The sequence below is a fragment of the Triturus cristatus genome, chromosome 6, assembly GCF_964204655.1.
Source record: "Triturus cristatus chromosome 6, aTriCri1.1, whole genome shotgun sequence".
NCBI lineage: Eukaryota > Metazoa > Chordata > Amphibia > Caudata > Salamandridae > Triturus > Triturus cristatus.
Window position 1 is genome coordinate 822,848,988 of NC_140589.1, and position 25,645 is coordinate 822,874,632.

General features: G+C 47.7%; 1 protein-coding gene across 1 annotated transcript in view; it reads left to right on the top strand.

The window, feature by feature from the left end:
• Window positions 1-25,645, top strand: part of HEATR1 (HEAT repeat containing 1) — a 326,965-nt gene that overhangs the window by 194,280 nt on the left and 107,040 nt on the right. The window contains exons 27-29 of the mRNA XM_085611426.1: window positions 6,194-6,312; window positions 11,930-12,051; window positions 21,909-22,037. Of these exons, the coding sequence (XP_085467552.1) occupies window positions 6,194-6,312; window positions 11,930-12,051; window positions 21,909-22,037 (370 nt within the window). The remainder of the gene's footprint in view (window positions 1-6,193; window positions 6,313-11,929; window positions 12,052-21,908; window positions 22,038-25,645) is intronic.

A 25,645-nucleotide genomic window follows, 5' to 3' on the forward strand; every position in this document is an offset into this window, starting at 1 on the left:
CGATGCAAGAACGATTGTTAAGGTGAATTGAAGAGTGTTCTGCCTTATTGAAGTTCATTCGCAATTGTCCTCTGGCCATTGTGAGTGTTCGGGTGATGTGATCTGTTGCCCTATCTCGTTTTTAGTAGCAGGGTCTCTAAGTAGGGCTGGGTGGAGCCTCCAATTCCCACAGGGGGGTCGTCTCCCCCGCCGTTCCAGCTGGACTGTAATAGCTGCTGAGTCCGATACCGATAGGGTTCCAGTCTCTGCAGCTCAGGTCACTCCTATAAGCAGGTTGCTTGATCGTATATAACCAATCCGTAAGTGTGTGCGGTGCACATTGGAGTAAAAGGTAAAGGCTGCTGTTGCGTATTAAGTTCTCGCCATGCATCTCATAGACCCACTTCCTCTAGGGTAATTTTCAGTTTTTTGAGGAGGCCCCTGTGTGAGAATACCACCGCCCTCTTCCCCCGCCGCCTCTCTCAGGGGTCCTAGACCATATTGAGGTCCCCTGACAGTGCAGTGTTCCCCTAAGCTACTCTGGAGTCTTGGGCAGGGTTAGGTACATATATAGTAGCTATGGTGATGGGTCAACCGTCCAGTCTCCCGACTAGAATGAGGTATCTGCCCTCTCTATCTGTATGGTTGCATGAAGCTGTTATGGATAAGTTCTGTCGCAGTTATATAGCTGCTACTCTTTAATTGTTAGCGGAGAAATGGTATCCTGCATGGTTAGCCACATGTTTGAGCTTGCCCTTGTGCACCTCGCTTATTTGGTGAATTCAGCCCTCATGTGTTAAGGGAGGTAATTTGAATCATTCCCCCTAAAGTTACAACTTTCCTTCATCTATTCCTAAACAGGAAAACTAAAAACCAACTTGAACAGAAAAGCAAATGCCATGATTAACACACAGCCAGGGGGACTACTAGTCACTCCCTCTGGTCTGTGGAGGAGGGTTCTAGTTATCCCCATCGTCACTGTGTACTGGAGATCGAGGCCCTTCTCAAGAACCAGCTCCCCGGACCAGAACAGTTTCGGTCGGTCCAAGCCAATCCACCCCCGAGAATTGCATGAGTCTCCCTCTCTCTCGGCCATGTTACTTTTGTGTTCACACAATTTCCGTGTCCATTGCACGAGGCAATCCTCTTTAGGAGCAGAGGCCGCCAATCCCCTCTGTATGCACTATGGGAGAACCCTCCTTTCCCGGGTACTTACTTGCCTCTCAATTGGGCCGCTCGATGCTGTGGGAGACCTTTTCCTTATTTAGGCCTCTCTTCAGTAACAGTCCACTTTGTCGAGTACTGTGGGTCTCTATTGTCAGGGCAATGTACATGGCATTTCAGTTTGTTTGGCTGGGTCACACTTGTGCCACAGCTGTTCTTCATCCCCTGGAGAGCCCACTCTGGTCTCACCTTCGGCCTTTTGTCAGGCGGCTCTGAGCGGTAATCCGTGAACTCACTGGGTTCCTTCCTGCTCTCGGTCTCTGTCCCCACCACATTGTTATTGATCAGTCCTCAATTGGGTGTGGGGATTGCTCTCCTGTTGTCCTTGGAAGGGTCCCGGTTCTGAGGCTGTTGGGTCTGGACTGTCTGTGTAGTAGAAATGGGAATGGCCAATAGTGAGGCCGCTGGCTGGACCTCCGTGACAGTGTGGTGCTTGTCGCCTAGCTCAGACGAGTCCAAAGGAATACATTCATCTGATACTTTCTTCTTTATGGGCCCAAATGCTGCTCGCCTCTGCAACATTGACTGGGAAAGAACTCATAAGACTATGCATGAGTAGTTCCAGAAGCTCACCTCTCCTGCTTTTCGAATTTGCTCATGAACCTTCTCCCACTAGTAATGGATAATAAGCATATCTCTGGGTTGCTGCTGTTGGGACGTCTCTTGGGGCCTGTCTGATGCACCCAGTTGATTGTTATTTCTGGGTGGGTGTCCCCCAGCAAAGAAGAGAGCATCCCTGCCACAAAGGCTTCACGGTTAGTGTCCAGAATCTCTTCGCTTAAGCTCATAAGCTGGAGATTTTCTTGTCTTGAGCGATTTTCGAGGTACTCCACTTTCTACATGGCGCTGTTTACTTGGTCCTCCAATGCTATACATTTCTGTACCGTAGCTGAGTGGGTCGTCACCACAGTTTCCAGATATGCCCCGTCTCTATAATTTGTTGCCCCACTCAATCCACATCCTTTCTGAGGGTCGCTAGTTGAGTACCTATATTGGAGCACAGGACCCCAAGGCTCTTTGTAAGATCTTGCCGAAGTTCATCACAGAGTTCCGCTTTAAAGGCGTGGAGGCTGTCTAGCAGGACCAACTTGGTGAGTGCCCTTTCTGGATCAGATGCGTTGCTTTGCGAGGCCACCGCCCCACCCCAGGGAGCGCCTGATACACACCATAAGTGCGCTGTATGCTTGCTTCAGTTTTCCTTTTAGGTGGCATGGAGGGAGTCCCCTCAGTTGACTTGTACTGATGTGTCCAGCCCTGATCCTGAGCGTCTACCTCTCAAAGGTCTGGGTCCACCAAAGTGAATGAGTTGCTTCAGGTATCTCACAGCTCGCCCAGTCCCAATCGCTTCCTCTTTCAAGGACCTAGCCCCACTGGGCCAACTCAGTCTCTCACCTCTGATTTGTGTACGCGTATCTCCTCCAGACTGGCACATGCCCTCCGGGTGCTCAACTGCCATTGAGAGCCTGCCTCTGCTGAAGTCATAACCCTATTGCTGTATTGGGGACCCCTCATACCCACATATGTACCTTCAGAGGCCCCAAACCAGCAGTTCAGTGGTGGGGGTCCCAGAGTACCAACCAGCTGATCCGGGCGCAGCCACTGCCTACCTTATTTGCAGCTCCAGGGCTCCATGGTCCCGCCAGGTGTCCAGAATCAATCAAGTGTATGGAGGCCCAGGTGCTCAGCTCGCCATTTTGCATTGTGCAGGAGCAGGCCACATGGGCCATTTGACTACTGACCCTCTCTCCAGCTACCGTCCCGGGATCCTCGCCTTACTCAGTGTGCATCAGCCAGTGCAGCGGCGGACACACAGCTGTTGTATTGGAGTTCCGTCTCCCTCTACGTAGGGCAGGGCTCCAGTACCTCTGTCTTTGCGGCTGCGCACCAGGGCTGCTATCGTGCCCCGCAGCAAGCCCCTTCAGCCGTAATTTCCCAGGGAGGAATGCAAGTCCCCTGTACCTCCGAGAGGCAGTGGCTATGGTTTTCTACCCAACTGGACATGAAAAACATTGTAAACAAGCTTTGGCATAGCCAAGAGGTCTCGCCTTTGGGACCTTATAAGTATTTACTTATGCATCACAATATCCCTGGTGCAACAACATCAACTGTTGCATGGCTAAACACTTATACGGTCCCAAAGGCGAGACCTATTGGCTATGCCAATGCTTGTTTTAACCTTGTTGTGCAGTTAATTTTTTACTAAATATTGTGCTTCTTTGGAAGTCAGCGGAAGGACTGCTAAACATTGCTTTCTGCGAGTTAAATGCGGGCCTGTGTTTTTACTTAAAATCAGTATGGAAACTGCTGTGCTCCTGCTGATCATTCACAGGTTGCACAATGTGTGTTGTTGTGCAGCAGTATGAAGTATAGTATGAAGAATAACCATGGGAAATCAGTTTTGTTTTGATGTTTTATATAGCGCGAACTCTACCCGAAGGTATCAGAGAGCTTTAGATGAGCAACAGTTGCATTACAGACTAACACATTCATTTTTAGGCACGGGAAGATTACGTGATTTGTCCAGAATCACAGGATGTTTGAGCATCCCTGACGAGACTCGAACCTGACTCCCCTGCTTCAAAGCCGGCCCCTCCCCCATCCTATGTCTAGTCATGGTGTTCAGCTCATTGGCCAGAAATAAAATGTGAGCTGTCTCTTGTTACTTGTATATGTGGTCATAGTCACTTAAACAAGGCTGGCCATTTCCACAAAATTATTTACAAGATTGCATCGTGAGAGAGCGCAATCTGCCCTTGCATCGCACAGTACTGAATAAGGGTGTGGCGTAAAGCCAGAGCTGCCAACTTTGGAACTGATGAACCAGGTTCGAGTCTCGGTGTTGACTCAACACCCTGTGTTTCTGGACAAATGACTTCATCTCCCTATGCCTACCAACAATGAATATGTGCTTGTGTAATGTACCTGGTCCTCATGTAAAGCGATCCAGTACCTTCAAGCCAAGTCCGCGCTGTTTAAAACGGCAGAAATAAAGGCGTCTAATCTCAAGAGGTGTTACAGGATACTCTCACGCTGCTACAGTGAGCAAGAATTCCTTTAAACTAAAAAGAGTTAGGGTATGTCCCGAGCGAATGGCGTTAAGATGAATGTTCCAGAAGCCTGGTGTAAATATGGAAACGTGCAAATTTGCACAAGGGGTACGGGAGACAGGAAGACTGAATTGAGAGCCAGTGTGAAGAAAGCAAGAAGGTATACTTAGAGAGCCGGGAGCGTAGCTAAGATGGGCAAGTGAGTATAGATATTGACGACACTAGAGAGATGATGGAATCTACGCTGAATAGTGATGGAAGCCACTGAAGCTGGGCCAGGGAGGGAGAAGTGTGAGTACGATAGACAAGAGGAGACTGGTACAAGAATTTTGAATACAATGATGCGGATTACGAAGACATTTTGGGAGAGCAACGTAAACTGAAGAGCACTATTTGCTGCAAGAAAAATACTAGGCATTGAAGGAGAAGAAGAACATTAAAAACAAGCGCGCGCTTCTCGCTGCAGCGGGAGAGAGAGGCGGGGGGTGCACCCGTGAGTGGTGCGCGCACTGGAGAGAGTAGTCTGCTCTTTTTCAAAGCACATACTCTGCTTGTGGCGTGCCGCTGCGCACTCCCGCAAGGCGTATGCCACCACAAGCACGAGTATGTGCTTTGAAAAAGAGCTGCACAACGGCTAAAGGTCTCCTATGCAGCACATGCGCGCTGCGTAGGCGAGACCTAAAAAAACAGATGGCCGGTGGGAGTTATAGTGAAGAGCATCTCACCAACCCGCCATCTTGGCCATGCCCCGGATATTGTATTTTATTTCTATTTGTACTGCGATTTTTTTTTTTTCCATTTCAAGGCCCAGCATCCCATTTGTAGATTGTAGATTGAAAAGCTAATTGGTTAGCATTATTTATACAGCACTTCTTACCCAATACCCTTCTCTAATTTGCATCAGTTTCATGGGCCCACGTCTTGTGAATGTTTTTCATAAAGCTAGTTTCTTACAATTTACCCATGTTTTCTTAGGTAGGGTGTTCCACAGGTAGCAAGTTTGAACAGAAAAGAAGCTTCCACTTTTTCTGGTTCTTCTGAAAGGCAGAACAGTTCGTAATGGCACTATCCAAGTTTGGGCTATTAAAAGAATGTAGCAGCACTGTAGATTGCCTGGTGGGTGATGCTGAGAGCTTTGAAAGAAATTGCTCTTGACACCGGCCGGCAGCGTGGGACCTTAAGGGCAGCAGTGATACTGTTACTTTTCTATTCAGGATGAGAACTTGTCAGAAAGTAGAATTCTGGATTTGGTAAAGACCATTGATTATACACTTTGTGAACCTGATGTGAAACCCATTGGTGGAAACTAGGCATGAGAGCACTAGAGTTGCTGAGGCCTAAACCCTGGGGTGGAAACCCAGTTAGGGAAAGGTATGTTAATATGTGTTCACAGTGTTGAAAACAACTTTGGTCACTTGGTTTGCTTGACTTTGGAGTCGGTTTGTAATCCATAATTGCACCTAAATGACTTACTTATGTCTATGTGGTACGGGGAGGTTCAGTCTCTAGGCCAGTCCGACATGTGGTTACATGTTTTTCGCAACCCGCATGCAGTCTGAATGTGTTGCGGTCTGAAGGCTTTTCCAGTTTTAGTATAATCTTTTTATCATTGTTGTAACAGGAAAATTTGCTCTTGTCGCTTTTGAGAAAGAATGGCATGTTCTGGAACCATTCTTACTAAGGGCATCTCGTGCAGTCACACAACTGTCATTTATCCACCTATTTCAGTGGTTGAAAATGTAATGTAAATTTTTTTTCAGATCTACTACCATGGCCTCTATCTTTGCCTTAAAGTCTTGGGGCTGCTTCACCATGAATTTTCCTAAAGGCCGCTGTTGCCTTATGCTACAATGTGCTGCACTGTGGTCAAACCATAAAAACGTGCCCTGTCTGGGCAAAATTTAATTTCCTGTTTTTCAACTCGCATGTTTTGCCACTCTTAGATGCTTGGAGTGTTTGCCGTCTGAGCAAGGAAGCCTGGAATATACAAAGCAACTTATTCTGAGTTGTCTGCTCAACATTTGTCAAAAACTATCCCCAGATGGAGGCAGGATCCCTGCAGGTAATGATCAAACGAATTGTGAGAATTCTTTGTGTTATATATTTTCATGATTAGTGCGGTGGAATGTGGTTGAGAGGGCTCCATAAGAATTCATTGGCTTTATTGAGACAATGAAGTTCACTACAACATTTGATTCATGAAGGACAAATAAAATATTTATGCAAATTTATTTCATGATTGAAGATTGTGATCATTTAAAGGCATTCCTAAGCTTCAGAACAAGCTAGGTAACAAATGCTCTATAATATGTTGCCTGTAGACTTGATAGTCTTGTAGCGTTTGACATTTTAAGTTCTCTAACGGTTGAAGTAATTTCCTTGTTTTAAATGTGACTGTTTTGTTGTTTGCTGTGAAATGGAAGGCTGACACAGATAATTACCTATTTTTGCAGGTTGCAGGTTTTGCGCTTCACCCTCTGAAAAATACATTGATACGTCCCAAGACCCTATTCTGTCAAACATCTGGGATATCTTTTTACTTTAGAAAAAAGAATGAGAACATCTTCCATAGCACCATGGGGGCCCAACCACCTGATTGGCTTTGTTCTGTCCCCATGTACATGCCCACTCTGTCAGCCCATCCTCTTTTTCTCTTCAAAAGGGATCAGAGATAGCTAACTAATTCTACTCTGGCACATTGCACAGTGTGCAGCATGCATTTTGAAATGATTTTAATGTTTTTTCGCCTTCCAGACTTTTCTCTAATTTTGGAAGATTCTTGCGCTACATAACACTGGCTTCGAATAATACTGTTTTAAGATTCCAGAAAGTTAACCTCACATGCAAACGTTTCAGTTATTTCTCATACTCTTGGATGGATGCTAATGCTTCCAGTCCATGGGATCTTCCAAGATTCTGGTATAACCAAACAGCAGTGAATGCTCTGGTGGCTCTCCAGGTCCAGTATGGCTGTGCACATCGATCATAGCAGCTCTTGGCTTTGACCTAAAATGTGCTTGGAAAGCACACACCAGACTTGAGCTCTTTCCTGTCCTCACCACTTTATTTGTGTTGAAGGTTACATTAATATGGCTTCTTCAGGATGTAAGGGATGAGTCTAAGAGTGCTGCTGTGCTGTACTGGAAAGGACCATGAAGCCTGATGCAGATGCCTCTAAACATGTCTTGAGGTGGGACTGCAGATTGGTTCTTCTTGGCCCAAATAGTGCATTGTGTGTATAATTAGACGCCTATTTCAAGTAGTTATCCAAGCCCTGCAAGACCATTGGTTCTATATCAGGGCACTTCCCGACTGAGTTGAAACCAAGAAGCAATGTTTATTGGCTTCTGAAACACAAAACTATGCTTGAGGATGTCTCCACAGTCATAGGCCATTAATAGAATTTTATTCTGAACACAAATAGTTTGGGCGGAAAAGGAAGATGTGTTTTTTAATCATTTCTGCACTTCCAGTTCCCAAACGTTTTGACGGGTGTTCTACGCTGCAAAGGTAGGTCTGTCTCTTGAGAGATCCCTAGCCCCTAAAACTTTCTGGGCCTTGGAAAATCTTTGTCTCATACTCCTGTACTGGGATCCACTTAAGCCTTAGGGGATCGGACCATGGAGTTTCAGGTTAACCTCATCTACAGTCCACCTCTGGATCTGGCGCATATTCTGACTTCCCCATATGTCTCATCATAGACATTTGTTGTCTCCAGCTCTGAGACAAGGGCCTCCATGAGGTCTTAGACCTAGCCATCCAGCGTAGTCATCCAAGCTTCCAGTCTTCTCCTCTATACAACCTTTGGTTCTGTATTTGTATGGACATAGTTTGCCTTCTTGAAATCCGTAAACTTTGTGGATGCACCCTGCCATCCACATAACTTATTCGGTGTTCTCTGCTTATGCAACCTAGGACTTCCATCTCCACATATGTTGACACAGGTTCCAGTCATTCCTATGGATGTCACAGAGAAAGTGTGGTGGGTGAATAAGTGTATCCAGATTTCCCACACTTTTGTTTCCCCATCACTGCAAGCTTTTAGAAACCTGATTCTTTTCCAAAGAAGAAAAGTGTGCTTGCTCCTAGGCTTCCAGCGGAAAGCTTTCTAGTTACCCACTTTCTATACAGTTGATTATTTTGAAAGTAAAGAAGCAATTTCCAGGAAGCTTGATTCTTATGCGTTCTTCTTCCTGTAGATTCATCACCTTTTGAATACCACAGGCTCTAGACTGAATGCAGAAACTTCTGACATAACTCTTCCACGCCAGTAGAAGGCACTGGATCCATCTTGAAATCGGAAGTGAGGCTGTGATGATATTACCTTATAGTTCTCATCCCAGTTCCCGGAGTTCAGTGCCTTTGTATGCACACTAAATGGGGATCCAGTGCTTCTATATTCCAAATCTTTGCTTCAGCAGTTCTTATCTGAAGAAATGTTCTCCCCTAACCTTTTTCAGTGCAGTGCCTTGGGAATCTCACCCCTTAAAAAGTCAAGGTTTAAGCCTGGTCATTACCACCAGCAAATGGCAACCACATTCCCTCATGGTGACTGCCTGTTGGTGTTTAGGTTCTAGACACCGCTATTAATCTTGCAACTAGTGCCATACTATGAACCCGAATGAGAGCACAAGGCCAAGCTTTTTATGGCTCCTGCCTGTGACGACCGAGGTAAAGGAGACGTGTGGAATCTCCCCATTGATGATCCAAATTTAGGGGTAACGTCCAAGTGACATACCCCTCCTCCAGCAGATTCCTAGTCTGAGCTGGAGCTGGTGGACTTTACCTCACCTCAAAGACTCCTCTGGCCCTGCAGGTTCCCACTCTGGTGCCTCCTTCAGACCCACCATCCTCAGTGTCCTTCATAGTGCTAACAGCAGACTACCCTGAGTTCCCGCCGATAGGGGTTGACCGTGCCCTATTCCTCCATGCTACTGGGATGATGTTCCAGCTGGTCTTGGTCTCCCACCTGGGACACCTTTAGGCCTCATGGGACTTTTCGTGGCTCCCCATGGGGTTTCGCTGGCAGGTTCTCTCTCCGTGCAGAGAATCCCCTTTGTTCCATTAGAAACCCTTCCAGCAGGCCAGGAGCTGTACTGACGGCCAGGCCCTTGCTGATTGCCCATCCTGGTGCCTATACCAACCCTGTTGATGCCCCCACTCCCCCATATCGCCCCATCACCACTAACACTAGGCTCCATCCGGGCATACCACTGCCACTATTTAAAACATTGTGCTCCAGAAGGGAGGCTCAAAGACTATTTGCTGGAAGAGTAATGCTCCAAGGAGATCATGCCTGAAAGGAAACAAGACAAAGAAAACAGTAGTGAGACATGACTCTTACCATCTCTGACACAGCCAAATTCCTGAGACTGCAAAATGCCAGTGGTTTGTATCCATACCCACATATTTTCATTGACTCATCCCCAGGTCTGGCCCCAGTAGAGATGGCATGATACCACGCGGTCCTTAAAAAAGTAGACACGGTTCTTAAATTGCCCCTTCCCTCCATAGAATTCAAGTTGAACATTCTCACTGAGGTTCTCTCATCCTCTTTCACGTCAGCGGAATATCTGCTATCATTTAACAAGGCCCTAATGGAGCCTTAAATGCCTGTGAGAAACCAACTACAGCACTAACAGTACATTCAGCAGTTTCTAGGCTATAACAGACCAGCACCCATTGGCTACCTACTGCATCCTGCCCTGAGGGGACTTTCCGAGCATAAAGGGGGCACTCCTGGCTCCCAGACCTCAGATTTCGACCTACTTGGAAAAAGGACTGCCCTGTAGCACTGAGGGACCAGGAAAGAAAGGCTGCACCGTCGATGACTGCACCTGCTGGCTAGCAACGGGAGGGAATGTGCCTGCCATACCCTGCTCAAGGAGAACCTGTCTTCAGTCAAGCCAAGAGACTCCAAGGGCCAGCGGACTGGCCTCCTGTTCGCAGCACATTGACACAAAAGCTGAAGAAGCCTGCTGGGGCAAGGTGGTAGCCCCAAGTCTGCAAGCTTCTACCACCGCCACTGTGCAGCTCCGAGGACCAAGACCCAATGCACAGAGGTTTTACCTGGGTTCACTGAGCCTGCTAGATGTTTCTGGGACTCTCAGAAGGCGAGTTACCTACTCATGAAGGATTGGCCTATAAATGCGACAATGTGCGACTGTTAGTCCTGTGGTGACTAAACATCGGCTAGACTGTAGAGGACTTTGTGGGGCGCCGACCCTGCTTCCAGGACCCCCTCACCATCGTTGTGGACCGAGGAATCCCTATAGGAAGACCCCTTTCGACATCCTTCAGCCCTTGCATCAGGACCACTCCATAGTATTCCGTTGCAACTCGAAAGAAGTGCCTGGAACAGCTGAATGACTGCTTCTTCAGTGACGGTAACTGTTCCGGAGGACCTTGCTGGCCCACTTAACTAGCTCCTTGCTGGAGTTGGTCGCCCCAAGTACTTCTAACCAACCGCATTGACACTTACCTAAGTTTCAAAAGTTTTAAAGTGTCCAATTTGTTGCCTTTGCCAAGACTTGTTGGCGGTTGAGTGAAATTGCTTTGATTTATTATTGCTTGTAAAATCTATATCTCTGGACCCCTCTCGTGGATCTTATTTGAGACTCAATAGACAGTGATTGTTAATAAGGATCTACATAGCAACTCATCTAATGGTAAGCCATTAAGGTATACTATTTTTCATTCACTGAAAATTCACTTGCCATCAAAACTGAAGGTTAAGGAAGACAATAAATATATTTACTTCAATTCTGCTCAATGCTGGGATGATACGAAAAAGGCAAACGCTAGTGGGATATGAAACAAAATGAAACAGTAGTTGGTGCCCAAAATGATCTCTATGTCTATACTTACATGTAGTCAAATAAAACAAAAATTGCAAAAAGACTGCATAAATGCAGCTGTCAGCACATGATTTTCAAAGTATTACTGTATTTAACAGATGATGGGCTGTTGAAAAGTCTTTTTTTGAGTTTGGCCATGGTGGATGTCTTGTATAAAATTGTACTAGGAGTCTGGCTATGCACCATAAGCAGATGACCCATGCAGTAACGTGCTGTACAATGACCAGTTAAGATGCTGGTCTTATACTGGTCTTTAGATGTTGCGCTGCAAACAAAATTGGCACTCAGTTCCTGCTGTGTTCCACTGAAGAGCTCATGAAATGTCAAACACATCTTGGACGTGTAAAAATATTTATAAGATATTAATAGCTATTAAGCTTTCCGTTACTGGAATAACTGCATACTTGCAAAGATGAACCACATTGACCATAATACACGAGGGCTACTAAGTCGTATTTCTTTTGCAGCCTACAGCGGAAGGCTATTGGCGAGTGCTAATCCAATTAGGAGCGTGGCCACACAGAGGTTGTTTCAAACCCTAAAGGAGTTCAGCATGAAATTATGATAGTCCTGTTCTCGGTTTATAAAATTGTTACTAAGCATAAGACAGTAGTAGCAGTCTGTTACTTTGGCTACCATCTTGTCCAAGCAATCTTAATGCAATTTCTCCATGATTCCTTACAAGTAGTAAATACGTTCAATCTGGCTTTTACCTTGTGCAATATATGTTTTTTCATAGGTTTGTTGTGGCCTCTCTGTTGCCTCTCTGTTGCCTATAGTGAAAAATGTACATGACTGCTATTTTGTTTCATTTCCTGCCAGATGTGCTTGATGAAGAAAGGTTTAATGTTGAGCTGATTGTCCAGTGTGTCCGGATGTCGAACATGCCTCAGACCCATCACCATGCACTGCTCCTCCTGGGTGCTGCAGCTGGAATGTTTCCTGTAAGTGATGTTTTCACCCTCTGTTTATAAAAGCAAGTCTCAAATTTTAAAACTTTGTGTTCGAGGTATATGAGCTGTTGATCATATGGGCTCGGATGTTTTTGGTCGAAGAAGTCTTTGCAGTCACAAGGTAGATGACTCCTCCTTTTGGTGATAGTGCGCATGGGCATCGACTCCATCCTTAGATGGTTTTTTCCCACCATGGGGTTCGGATGTGTATTGCTCTGCTCCGGTTCGATATCGTACTCAAACCCCTTCGCACAATCCTCTACACTAGACGGTATTGTCTTCGATCGCGCTTTCCCATTCGTCGCGTATTGTCCAAACTGTGAAACCTTCGATCGAGAAACTTCGAGACGGGCCCTCGGGCCTACCCGTGCCGACCACGCCAGCAGTCGATGGAACGGACACCGTTCAAACTATGTGCCGGGTATCGTGCTAAATTTCCAAGCACCGACCTGCACGAGGTCTGCAACCTGTGCCTATCCCCGGAACACGAAGAATCATCCTGCGAAGCGTGACGATCATTCCGATCGAAAAAGACCATCCATGACCGTCTGGCTCGACGCCACGAGATGCAACGTGGCAGCGGCTCTGTACCAGATATCTTCGGCGATGAAACACAACACACTCCTGCCGCAGAAGCCGAAGAAGAACTGGTCTCCATGCCCGAAGCCGACTCTGACATGGGAGAAGACCTCAGCGTCACTCCAGCTCAACGGATCGTGAGAACAGACCCCCAGTTGCCCACTCAACCTAAAGGAAAGGCTCCGGTGTCACTCTCGCCCTTGGGCTTCGGTCGACACCGTGAAAAAGTTTCAGATGCCCCGCCCTCTGGCCGGGCTACGAAACACTAACATAAGCCTTCCGACTCAGGCTCGTCCCCAGTCTGACATGTCTCTCCCAGGCACTTGCTGACGGGTGAGATGCAGCGCGACATGCCATACGGTGTGGACTTGAAACCACGGACTCGCTGGGTAGGGCGATTTCCACCACGGTGGCGCTCCGGCGCCACGCCTGGCTGAGGTCCACGTCTTTTTCGGGGGATGTCCAGAGTATCCTCATGGATATGCCCTTTGATGGCGCTCGCCTTTTTGGTGAGAAGGCGGATAGTGCGCTGGCTCGTTTTAAGGACTCCCGGGCTACGGCCACGTCCTTGGGTCTCTCGGCCCCACGGCCGCACACTTCCACCCCTTTCGTGGCCAAGGAAGGAGCACCTCCTCACGTCCGCCTAGCCACCGGCCGCAGAACCAACCTGCATGCAGTCGCGGACGTGGGTTCCGCCGTGGCGGTTCTAGAGGACAACGTGGTCAGTCCACATCCACCCCGGCAGCATCCGCCTCAAAGCCCTCCTAGTCCGAGCTTTCAGGCCCATTCCACGCCAGTGGGCGGCAGAGTTCGCCATCACCTGCTCCACTGGCGCTCCATCACTTCGGACAGGTGGGTGCTGCAAATCGTCCGAAGGGGCTACTCCCTCCCCTTCGAGACAACCCCTCCAGCCATGCCACCGCAGTGCCACCGTATATCGGAGGATCACTTGAATCTTCTGCGGGAGGAGGTTACGGCCCTCTTGGCCAAAGAGACCGTCGAGCGCGTTCCTGGTCCAGAAGTAGGCCATGGTTGCTATTCCCACTACTTTCTGGTTCCCAAGAAGGGCAAAGGGGGCCTATGCCCTATCTTGGACCTCAGGAGCGTTAACACCTTCCTCCGGAAGGAACGGTTCAAGATGCTAACTTTAGCTCAGGTTCTGGCTGCCCTTGACCCTGGAGACTGGATGGTAGCATTGGACTTGCAGGACGCCTATTTTCACATCCCCGTCCTGCCGGCCCACCGGCGGTACTTGCGGTTCACGGTGGGTCAGGAGCACTTTCAGTTCACCGCGCTCCCCTTCGGCCTCATCAGTGCCCCTCGGGTGTTCACGAAAGTGATGGCGGTGGTTGCAGCTCATCTGCGCAGATCGGGGGTTCCAGTCTTCCCCTAACTCGAAGAGTGGCTGTTGAAGGGGGGCTCGCCCCAGCAAGTCGTCTCCCACCTCCAGACTACGGCCGACCTCCTGCATTCTCCATCAACATGCCGAAGTCACACCTGAGTCCCTCCCAGAAGCTCCTCTTCATCGGAGCGGTTCTCGATTCAGCGCAGTTCCGGGCTTATCCTCCGGAACAGCGGGTCCGGGATATTCAGGCTCTGATTCCCATCTTTCGGCCTCTATCCTGGGTTTCGGTCAGGTTGGTGCTGTGGCTTCTGGGGCTGATGGCCTCCTGCATCCTGTTGGTGCATTCCGCCAGGTGGCGAATGCGGGCTCTGCAGTAGGACCTGAAGTGTCAGTGGGCCCAGCATCGAGGCAACCTGTCCGACCATGTCTTGATCTCGGAGGGCACTGCGAAAAAGTTGCAGTGGTGGCTCACGGACCACGATTGGGTCAGCGTCAGATGCCTCTCCCTACCCCAACCGGAGCACGTAGTAGTGACGGACGCGTCCCTCCTGGGATGGGGGGGCCACATGGGAGAGGCGGAGATCAGAGGACTCTGGTCTCCGGCGGAGGCTCAACTCCATATCAACCTTTTGGAGCTGAGAGCGATCCAGTTTGCACTGAAAGCCTTCCTTCCCTCTGTCCGGGGAAGTGTCGTGCAGGTGTTCACGGACAACACCACCGCCATGTGGTATTGCAACAAACAGGGCGGGGTGGGGTCGTGGACCCTTTGTCAGGAGGCTCTGCGCCTCTGGACATGGCTGGAACACCAGGGCATCACCCTGGTGGTTCAACATCTGGCGAGCTCTCTGAATGCCAGAGCAGACAAACTCAGCCGCCGGTGCATGATGGATCACGAATGGCGTCTGAACTCGGACGTGGTGCAAGGTCTCTTTCTGCAGTGGGGAGAGCCTTGGTTAGATCTATTCGCCACCGAAGAGAACGCGCAATGTCAGCAGTTCTGCACGTTGGAATTTCCAAGGCAGCACTCGCTCGGAGACGCTTTTCGTCGCGAGTGGAGTTGCGGTCTGTTGTACGCCTTTCCGCCTATACCACTTCTGCCCAGAGTGCTGAAGAAGATCAGGCGCGACCGGGCCCAAGTCATCTTAGTGGCTCCGGATTGGGCACGAAGGTTCTGGTATCCCGAGCTACTCAGTATGTCAATCGATCCCCCGATACGACTGCCTCTTCAGGAGGACCTTCTGTCGCAGCAGCAGGGGACGGTCCTCCACCCGAACCTGTCCAGCCTCCACCTCAATGCGTGGAGATTGAGCGGCGGCAGTTGATGCCATTTGACTTGCCTCCTGAAGTCTGTGATGGCATTCTGGCAGCCAGGCGTCCCTCCACAAAGACAGTATACGCATGCCGGTGGAACAAATTTGTGGCATGGTGCACAGCAAAGGCTGTGGATCCCCTTTCGGCCCCTCTTTCTGAGGTTCTCCTCTTTCTTCTTTCTTTGGCCCAGCAGGGCTCTGCTTTGGGCACCTTGAAAGGTTATCTTGCTGCAATCTCTGCCTTCTTACGGCTTCCTGATCAGCCTTCTCTTTTCAAGTCCCCTGTTGTTTCACGTTTTCTCAAAGGCATTACTCACATGTTCCCTCCTGTCCCCTTCGTAATGCCTCAGTGGGACTTGAATCTTGTTCTGACCTTTCTGATATGCGCTCCTTTTGAGCCTCTTCACAATTGTCCCATTCGTCTTCTGACCCTGAAAACTGCTTTCCTGGTAGCTATCACCTCGGCTAGACGGGTGAGTGAGCTCCAGGCTCTGTCATCTAAGCCTCCCTTTCTTTCTGTTCATCCAGACAAGGTTGTCCTCCGGACTCGTCTTTCTTTTCTACCAAAAATGGTGACCCCCTTACACATCGGGCAATCTGTCACGTTGCCCACCTTCTTTCCGCTTCCGCATCCTTCAAAAGAGGAAGAGAGGCTCCACCGTCTGGACCTAAAACGGGCGCTGTCCTTTTATTTGGACCGCAACAAACCGTTCCGGGTGGACGACCAACTTTTTGTTGGATACGTAGGAGCTAAGAAGGGGAAAGCGGTACACAAACGGACCATCTCACGGTGGGTCGTGTTGTGTATTAAACTTTGTTACTCCTTGGCAAAAAAGGACCCTCCTGTTGGGTTGAGGGCCCATTCCACCCGTGCCACAGCGGCGACTACTGCCCTGGGCCGGGGAGTTCCCTTGCAGGACCTCTGTCAGGCGGCGACGTGGGCTTCCCTGCACACGTTTGCCAAGCACTATTGCCTGAACAGCCAAGTCCGGAGAGATGGCTACTGTGGCCGTTCTGTTCTCCAGGACTTTCTGGTGTGATCTTGGTTCGCAGACCCACCACCGGGATTGGTATTGCTGGGGTATCTATTCTAAGGTGAGGAATCTAACTAACGTGTTTCTTTCAGATGAACAAGTTACTTACCTTCGGTAACGATGTATCTGTAAGAAACATTAGTTAGTTAGATTCCTCACCGACCCACCCATCCTCCCCGTTCTGCGAACTGACATCTAGGGTTAAGGCTATCCTTTTCAGGGCCCTAGATTTTTTGGAACCAGTGTCAGTCTCTTGCATGGCTCTGCGTTCCTGGCGCGGAAAGCTATGTACAAGAACTGTCGTCAGTGCGCGAGGGCGACGTCTAAGTACTCCGACTATGTCATTCCGGCGCACGACGCCAACGACGGACGCAGAGCCTTAGACGACGCCTAGCGACGCGCAAGGGGTATTGCTGACGAAAAATCTTTCCGGATCCAGCCTGACGCCTGGGGATATTCTAAGGTGAGGAATCTAACTAACAAATGTTTCTTACAGATACATCGTTACCGAAGGTAAGTAACTTGTTCGACACTGCGAAATCCATGGGAGCCCTACAATTACCTTCTAGCAGGGACTCCTTTTGTCGCTTCTTCTACAGGGGTGTCTCAATAACAATTTCATCACAAAATCCCTCCTCTTCTTACAAAGAGAATAACCAATCTAGTCCCTCCAGAGGCTATTTTCGCGAAGGTTATGGAGGGAACAATAACAAAGGCAGAGGTAGAGGCAACTTCACCCGCACTTCCCTCGCCAACAAACAGTGACTTTCCCCCACTACCCCCCGACCATTCCACTCCTGTCGTGGGACGTCTCTCACAGTTCCTACCTGTCTGGAATTCCATCACCTCAGACAAGGGGGTAATACAAATTATCCAAAATGGTTATTGCCTGGAACTTATCAGCACTCCTCCAACAATCCTTCCCAGAGAGCAGGTAATGTCACCAGAACATATCCTGTTAAAACAAGAGATCCTCCCTCTGTTAGACAAGCATGCAATAAAACCAGTCCCCTTGCCTCACCAAGGAACAGGAGTGTTCTCCCTATACTTTTTAATTCCCAAGAAGGACGTCTCTTTTAGGCCCATGCCGAACCTCAGACAGCTGAACAACTACATTCATTCGGACCACTTCCACATGGTCACCCTACAACAGGTGCTCCAATTACTTCAGCAAGGCGACTTTTTTTCCACCCTAGATTTAAAGGACGCCTATTTTCACATTCCCGTTCACCCCGCACACAAGAAATATCTCAGGTTTGTGGTGGACGGACAACACTACCAATTCAAAGTCCTCCCATTTGGGGTCACTACAGCTCCAAGAGTATTCACCAAGTGCCTAGCAGTATTAGCAGCTCATTTAAGAAAACAACACATTCACGTCTTCCCTTACTTAGACGACGACTGGTTAATAAAAGCCAAGCCAAGCAACAGCCACACTCGAAAACCTGTTCAACTACTTCACAACTTTGAATTCACTGTGAACCTCACCAAGTCTCATCTGCAACCCTCCAACACGCAAGCGTATCTAGGAGCTACAATAGACACCCGTAAGGCTCTAGCATACCCCAACCCAGTCACAATACGCAACATGCAAACTCTAATATCATAATTTCACAACACTCACTACCAGCCCGAGTGTTTATCTAGTTGATCGGAATGATGGCGTCTTGCATTCTAATCGTTCCTTACGCAAGACTCCAAATGTGTCCCCTACAGGAAGGCCTAGCACGTCAGTGGAACCAGGCTCAAGGTCATTTAGATGATCTGGTTTTGGTGGACGGCCGCACTCATCGCTCTCTGCAGTGGTGGAATACACAAAACCTTTCCAAGGGACGGCCATTAATCAATCCGGTTCCACAGATAGTGCTAACAGCAGACGCATCCCTCACTGGTTGGGGAGCTCATCTTCAGACACATACCATTCAGGTCATGTGGACACAACAAAAACAGCTCCACATAAACCATCTGTAACTGCTTGCCATTTTTCTAGCACTAAAAGCTTTTCAGACACATCGAGGAGGTACAGCTGTCCTAGTTCGTACAGAAAACATGACAGCAATGTACTACATACAAAAACAGGGAGGGACACACTATCTACAGCTTTCTCGCCTAGCTCCAAGCATTTGGAGGTGGGCCATTCCCCCAAACATATACCACCTTGCACAGCATCTCCCAGGAGTAGACAATCAAATTGCAGATCTACTCAGTCGTCAAAGACAACAGATCCACGAATGGGAACTACATCCCCAAGTACTCCTCCCATTCTTCCAAAGGTGGGGCTTCCCAGAAATAGATCTGTTCGCCACACACAACGCAAAATGCCCAAACTTCGCGTCCAGGTATCCACACCCATTGTCTAAGGGCAATGCGCTATGGATGAATTGGTCAGGAAAATTTACTTCTGCTTTTCCACCTCTCCTGCTAATTCCATTAGTGGTTCGGAAGCTCACTCAACAATCCCTCACAATGATCCTAGTTGCTCCCACATTGGCTCAACAACCATGGTTCACAACCCTGTTGGAACTATCAATAGTTCCTCATCAAAAGCTACACCTCTCCCCAAAACTTCTCACTCAGAACCATGGAGAGATGAGACATCCAGACCCCGGTAAACTCAACCTTGCGATCTGGCACCTGAAGTCTTAGAATTTGACTACCTTAATCTCCCATCAGACTGCATGAACCATCAGACTGCATGAACGTCATTAAAGAGGCTAGACGTCCTACCACAAGAGCATGCTATGCAGCAAAATGGAAGCAATTTGAAATTTATTGTATTAAAAATCAAATCAACCCGTTAGATGCCTCAACTCAAAATATCATTTGCTATCTGTTACACCTACAACGTGCTAACTTAGCATATACGTCTATACGATTACATCTGGACGCTTTAGCAGCTTACCTACAAAACAAACAACACTTGTCTTTGTTTTGAGTGACCGCTATCAAAGCCTTTATGGAAGGACTCAAAAGAATCATTCCTCCTAGACTACCACCTTCTCCCGTGTGGAATCTTAATATAGTCCTTACAAGACTCATGGGCCCACCATTTGAGCCTATGCACAGATGCGAACTACAGTTTCTAACCTGGAAAGTAGCCTTCCTTATAGCTATCACATCTCTTAGGAGAGTTGGTGAGCTCCAGGCACTAGCCATACAAGAACCATTTTTACAAATTCAGCAAAATAAAGTGGTTCTTAGGACTAACCCAAAATTTTTACCCAAAGTCGTTTCTGCTTTTCATCTCAAAACCAGTCTGTTGAGTTACCCGTCTTCTTTCCTCAACCTGACTCAGTAGCAGAACGTGCTCTTCACACGTTAGATGTAAAAAAGAGCTATACTTAATTACACTGAAAGAACCAAGCCTTTTAGGAAGACAAAACAACTCTTTGTTGCTTTCTCACCACCACATAAAGGCAACCCCATTTCAAAAGCAGGTATTGCATGCTGGAAAGTCAAGTGCATACAAATATGCTACCTCAAAGCTAAACCCACCTTAACAGTTACCCCTAAAGCGCATTCTACACACAAAATAGGGGCTTCCATGGCTTTCTTAGGAAAGATACCCTTAAATCACATTTGCAAAGCTGCAACATGGTCTACACCACACACATTCACAAAGCTAGTGTGGGCCAGGCTGTTTTAAGAACACTATTTCAGACCACTGCAACAGATACAGATTAGCCACCGCTTGGGAACGAACTGCTATATAGTCTATGCTAATGCATATGATCTACAGCTCAACGGAAAATGCTACTTACCCAGTATGCATCTGTTCTTTGCATATAGAGCTGTAGATTCATATGCACCCACCCGCCTCCCCGGGTACCTTTACCTATTGCAGTGTTATCTTACTTAGATACACTATACATGGACATCACTTTCTACTCTTACTAACTCCATCATCACCCTTACGGCAAAACAATCTAAGGATGGAGTCGATGCCGATGTGCACTATCATCAAAAGGAAGAGTCATCTACCAAGTGACTACAAAGACTTCTTCGAACAAAAACAAAGTGCAAACATCCGAGCCCAACACCAGATGGCGATCTAGGCTAACGCATATGAATCTACAGCTTTATATGCCAAGAACAAATGCATACTGGGTAAGTAGCATTTTCCTTCTCTAAGAAGTGCACACCTCTCAAAGCACAGTCACAAACATCTTTTTAGATTAGTTTATAAGTTGCATTTCAGTTCTAGATTTATTCTCCATTTCTGTACCTCACCCTTTTCACCACCAATCATTCCTCTCGTACTTGTGCTCACAAGTTTCTTGCTTTAACTAGAAATCAGATTACCTTTGCTGCAACTTCATTCTCAGCCTTATTTGTATAGTTCAGAAGTAAAAATAAATAAGCCTTTGCCATGATAGAAAGGCATTATATGTCTGTGCCTAAAACCTGGATAGGTCCTTTACCAGAGCAAATCATTTTAGGGGAATGAAGACGTTTTGTTTATGAATTTGGAGTGTAGGGGCCTGATATACAAAGATTCCTAATAATAAATAATAAATTGCATCAAATAACTTTTTGCGATTTTTCTTTTTTTTAATTAGGAATGTACTATAATTAACTAAAATGTATTGTGTAGAAGTGGTTGAAAATTGCTGAATGCATTGGTATTTTGCGAACCAACCTATGTATCAAAGGTTGGTTCCCAAGATATCTATTCATAGAGGGTCACAATTCAGCCTATCGCCATAATATGCATGAGGAAGGTTGCAAATTGAGACCCATTAAAATTGGTTGCTGGGGTCATTCAACACTCTTTGGTTAAAAATGTCTAATGTATGAATGTCTTAAGTGCTTAGTGTTTACCTGTGTAGAATCAGGTGCAGAGGCCAACGAAGAAGCTTTGAGTGAGTGGTCAGTGGTGATATGCATGGGACATTTGTTAGACTCTAGAAACCCAAAGTCAAGAGGTCAGTGCTCCAAAAACAATTTAATCTTCAAACTGTTTAGAATCTTGTGTTTCCCTTTTGGAGATGTTGTTTTAATTACCTGAGGCCTCTTCACCAAAATGCTCGAACTGTGCATCTTGGCTCCAAGTTCCATTTTAATACTATACAGAAAGCTACTAAATTAAAAAGATTCACTTCCTCTTCAGAGCTCTTTACTAGTGACTGTTGTTGTCTCCTGAAAAAGTCTGCGTTCCTATGTACTAAAGTGCCATGAACTTACATTTTATATAATTTGTAATACTTTACAGACTCCCATTGTAGGCTGGTTCTCTTTTCAAACAGTGCTCTCCTTTCAAACTACTCTCCTCATAAATATTGCCTGTGCTTGCAAATGCACATCATGTTTTATGCCCACTTTGCATGCAGTGTATTCAAAGCATTTATGGATGATTGGATGGTAGACTGCCACCTTTTTTCTCCTGTAAGATGTGAAAACCTCCAAATTGATGTGATTAGTAGGGCTGCAAATGTGAAAACCCGGATACAGAATTGGGCAAATATCTTATCACAGAGGATATTGACAATTATTATTTTGTCTTGAATATCTGTAATGCAATTGAAGAAAACCTTTGTTTCAGTAGGTTGTTATTTAAGCTTCAACTGTGTCTGTTTTCAGGATAAAGTTCTACACAATATTATGCCAATTTTTACCTTTATGGGAGCAAATATAATGCGTCTGGATGATACCTATAGTTTCCAAGTCATCAACAAGACTGTACAGACTGTCATCCCAGCTCTTATACAGGTATGTAGTTTAAAAGACAGGTTAAAGTACATACACAATCTAAGAATTTTTATTTTGTGCATTTTAATTTTGACCACATCTGCTTTTTTTCTGCTTGTATAGTCTGGTGTCCTGTCCCACATTTCCTCTTTTATGGTATTACGGTTTTATTTGTACTGGGATATGGACCCCCTATTATTTTAACCTCTCTTTGATGCTTTAGTCTCTACTGACTTAAATATGTCTAAGTTATTAATGCCCGATTGGCAGACGTTTGTAAAAATGTATAACATTGTTTTTTTGCAGTAGACCTGGGAAATCAATTGGATAGTATTTGACGGTTTCATGTGTTTTTAGTCTTGCCGCTATCCCATCTCACTTTGGCAGATCCTCTGATGCAGTGTCTGTATGGGTGAATCTTTTGATAGGTGGCCGAGTCTATAAGCACCCCGGGCTCTGATTTAAAAGCTGTTGCTTTCAAGGGGGTCTTGACGCTATTTTTGATTCATTTTTACAACCATGATTGCGAGTATGCCCTATCAAACATTTCTTGGCTTATTCTCATACATCTTTACACTAATGGAGGCCAAATCTCAACAAGGTCAGTGTGAGAAAGTGCCATCTTTCTTGCATGGTATGCCCCCACTTTTTGCTAAATTGATGAAAGTACTTTGACTGAGTGTGCCCTGGACTCCTGCCAATCAGGTGCCCAGGGCATATGTTCCTTCCCTAAAACCTAAAACCCAAATTAGCAAACCCTGGCCACATGTCAGCCCTTGGTAAATGGTACCCTAGGAACCCAGGTCTTGTGACCAGGGAAGGCCTCTAAGGGCTGCAGCACTTATTGTGCCACCCTTAGAGGCCCTGTACCCTAACACAAACACACTGCCCTTGCAGGCTGAGTGTCTGGGTACAAGACAAAACAGAGAGTCGACATGGCACACATCCCTGTGTGCCATGCCCACAACCTACTCTGCCCTGGCATACATCAGCCGCCCCTCTAGCTGGGTGCCCTATGCCAGTGGTGTGGGCACAGGAGTATGAACCCTGTGCCCCTACAGTACCCAGGTCCATTCCTGGGTACTGTAAGTGCAGTGCTGCCATTTAAGAGTATATGGTGCTGGGAGCTCGTCAAACACGAACTCCACAGCACCATGATGGCAACACTGAAGACTGAGAAGTTTGGTATCCAACTTCTCAGCACATTAAACCCGCACTGATGCCAGTGTGGGATTTAATGTACAATGCACTACAGAGGGCATCTTAGAGATGCCCCCTGAAACCTAACCTACAATCCATGGCTTGTCTGAGAGGCTGCCTAGGCTGCCACACAGCAGACATGTTGCTGGACCCCTGGGTGGAGAGCCCCCGCTCTCCTGGGCCTGCAACAATGCACATCCTGGGCGAGGTGTTAGGTCTCCTCCCCCAGGATGGGCAGGGGGAAGCTTCAAAGGCATGCCGCCTTTGTGAGCTTCTCCAGGACACTTGCTGTACTCAGCAACTGGCTCCCAACGGTTCTGACCCCCACTCTGGCGGGAAGACTAGCCGGAAACTCCAAGTAAGGACAGGGGATGTGCCAGCCATGCCAACCCCACCCCTCAGATGGGGGAGACGAGATGAAGCACATCTCCGGGCCCTCGCCATCTTGAAGATGGGGAGCCCTACCCAATCAGGACTAGGCCACTGCACCCCTCCCACAGGAGAGAGGCAGGATAGGGGGTGTACCCGCCCCAGGACAGGGACCCAGTGGTCCCTGCCCTTTACCTACCTGTAACGCCCCTAAATGTAGTATTTAGGGGCACCCTGAACGTTCCTTCCTTAGATTCCAGATTCTAAAACAGCAAAGAAGAAAGAAGACCTGCTGTGCAGCTGCTAAGAAGAGGAAGACACCAACTGCTTTGGCCCCAGCCCTACCGGCCTGTCGACCCTCGAACCTGCTCCTGCTAAATCCCGGCACCTCCTGTGGCCAGCAACCTCACAAACACCGGAGGACCTGGCTACTTTGTGACTCTGAGCACCTGGGACTCCCACGAGCAGTGGTTCTGCTCAAAGCAAGTATCTAACCGCTGGTACCAGCCTGGAACCGCGAACCCTGCACACTCTGCACCTGCCAAGCCTGGCCTGTGCTGGACTGGACAAAGACCCCGAGGACGTCCCCCCGGCGACTGTGACCCCGAATCCGGCACCAAAGAACCCACCTCGATGCTCCTGACGACGCCTGCAGCCTCAGAACCAGGGACCCACCCAACAGAGGGTAAGATTTCCTGACACCAAAAGGCACCCCTGCACCCGGCGCCCTGCGCCCGGCTCCTGAGTACCTACCTATCCTCCAACTACCCAACTTACCTCTCGAAGTGGTGGGCACACCTGAAGAATCTTCGTCCCCGAGCTTGCAGCCTTTGTTCGTCCTTGAGCTTTCCCATTGCAATCCATTGAGCGCCCGAAGGCTCAAAAGCACCCTGCACCCAGCCGCCCGAGTGGCCCTGGCAGTGCAACTTCTACTCCTACCTACTTCCCCATTTGCCCTGAGCAAGTGACCAGGAGCCCAGCTCCCACAGCCGCGTAGCCTGCTAGTCAGCAGCCACCAACCAAGGCCCCCCTGCTTCCCATAGGATAACATTGGGCCTAACTCACTCTGTTATGTTATGTTATGTTATCTGTGATTTGTAGAGCGCGCGGCTACTCCAAGGAGTGTCCCGGCAATACGGAAGACCACAACAACTAACAAACGAACGCCCCCAGTCACCGTACCAGGAAAAAGAAACCTAAAGCTGAAAAAGCCCCCAGTCACCATACCAGGAAAAAGAAACCTAAAGCTGAAAAAGCCACGTCTTCAGGTTTCGTCCAAAAGTCAAAATGTCCGAGCCCCGACGCAGTGAGAGAGGAAGATCGTTCCACAGTCGGGAGGCATTAACCTGAAACGATCTTCCTCCTAGCCGCGAGAGCCTGAACCTTGGAATAAGGGTCAGGGACTGGGAGGAAGATCTTAAAGAGCGCTGAGGTAAGTAAGGCTGAAATCTTTCCCGTAGATACGGTGCCCTGATCCCATGGAAAGCCTTAAAGACCAGGACTAGGGCTTTAAAATAAATTATTTTTTACACTGGAGGCCAGTGGAGTGAAGACAGAAGGTGTGACGTATGTGTCCTAGGCTTCGTTAGAAAAATAGCCCTGGCAGCTATATTCTCGATGATCTGCAGACGACTCAATAAATACTCGGGGAGTCCCAGGTACAACGAGTTGACATAATCCAGTCTCGATAACACCAAGGCCTGGACCACTGTTTTACGATGTGATACTGGCAGAAGCAGAAGAAAATTTTTCAACGTCTTCAAAATCCCAAAGCATGTGCCAGCCACAGATTGGACTTGTGTCTTCGTAGAGAAAGTAGAATCCAATTTAACCTCCTGATTTTTCACAGTTGTGACTTCCGATAATGGGGGGGGACATGTCCTGTGGCCACCAGGAGTGCCAAGCTTCATGAGGCTGAGAACCAAAAAAGATGATCTCCTATTTATCAGAGTTACACTTTAATTGGTTGCCATTAAACCATGCAAAAATCTCCATGAGGCAGTTTTTTATGCAGTCCCCATCAAACTCCAAGCCTTTCTCGCACGTGAACAACAATTGAG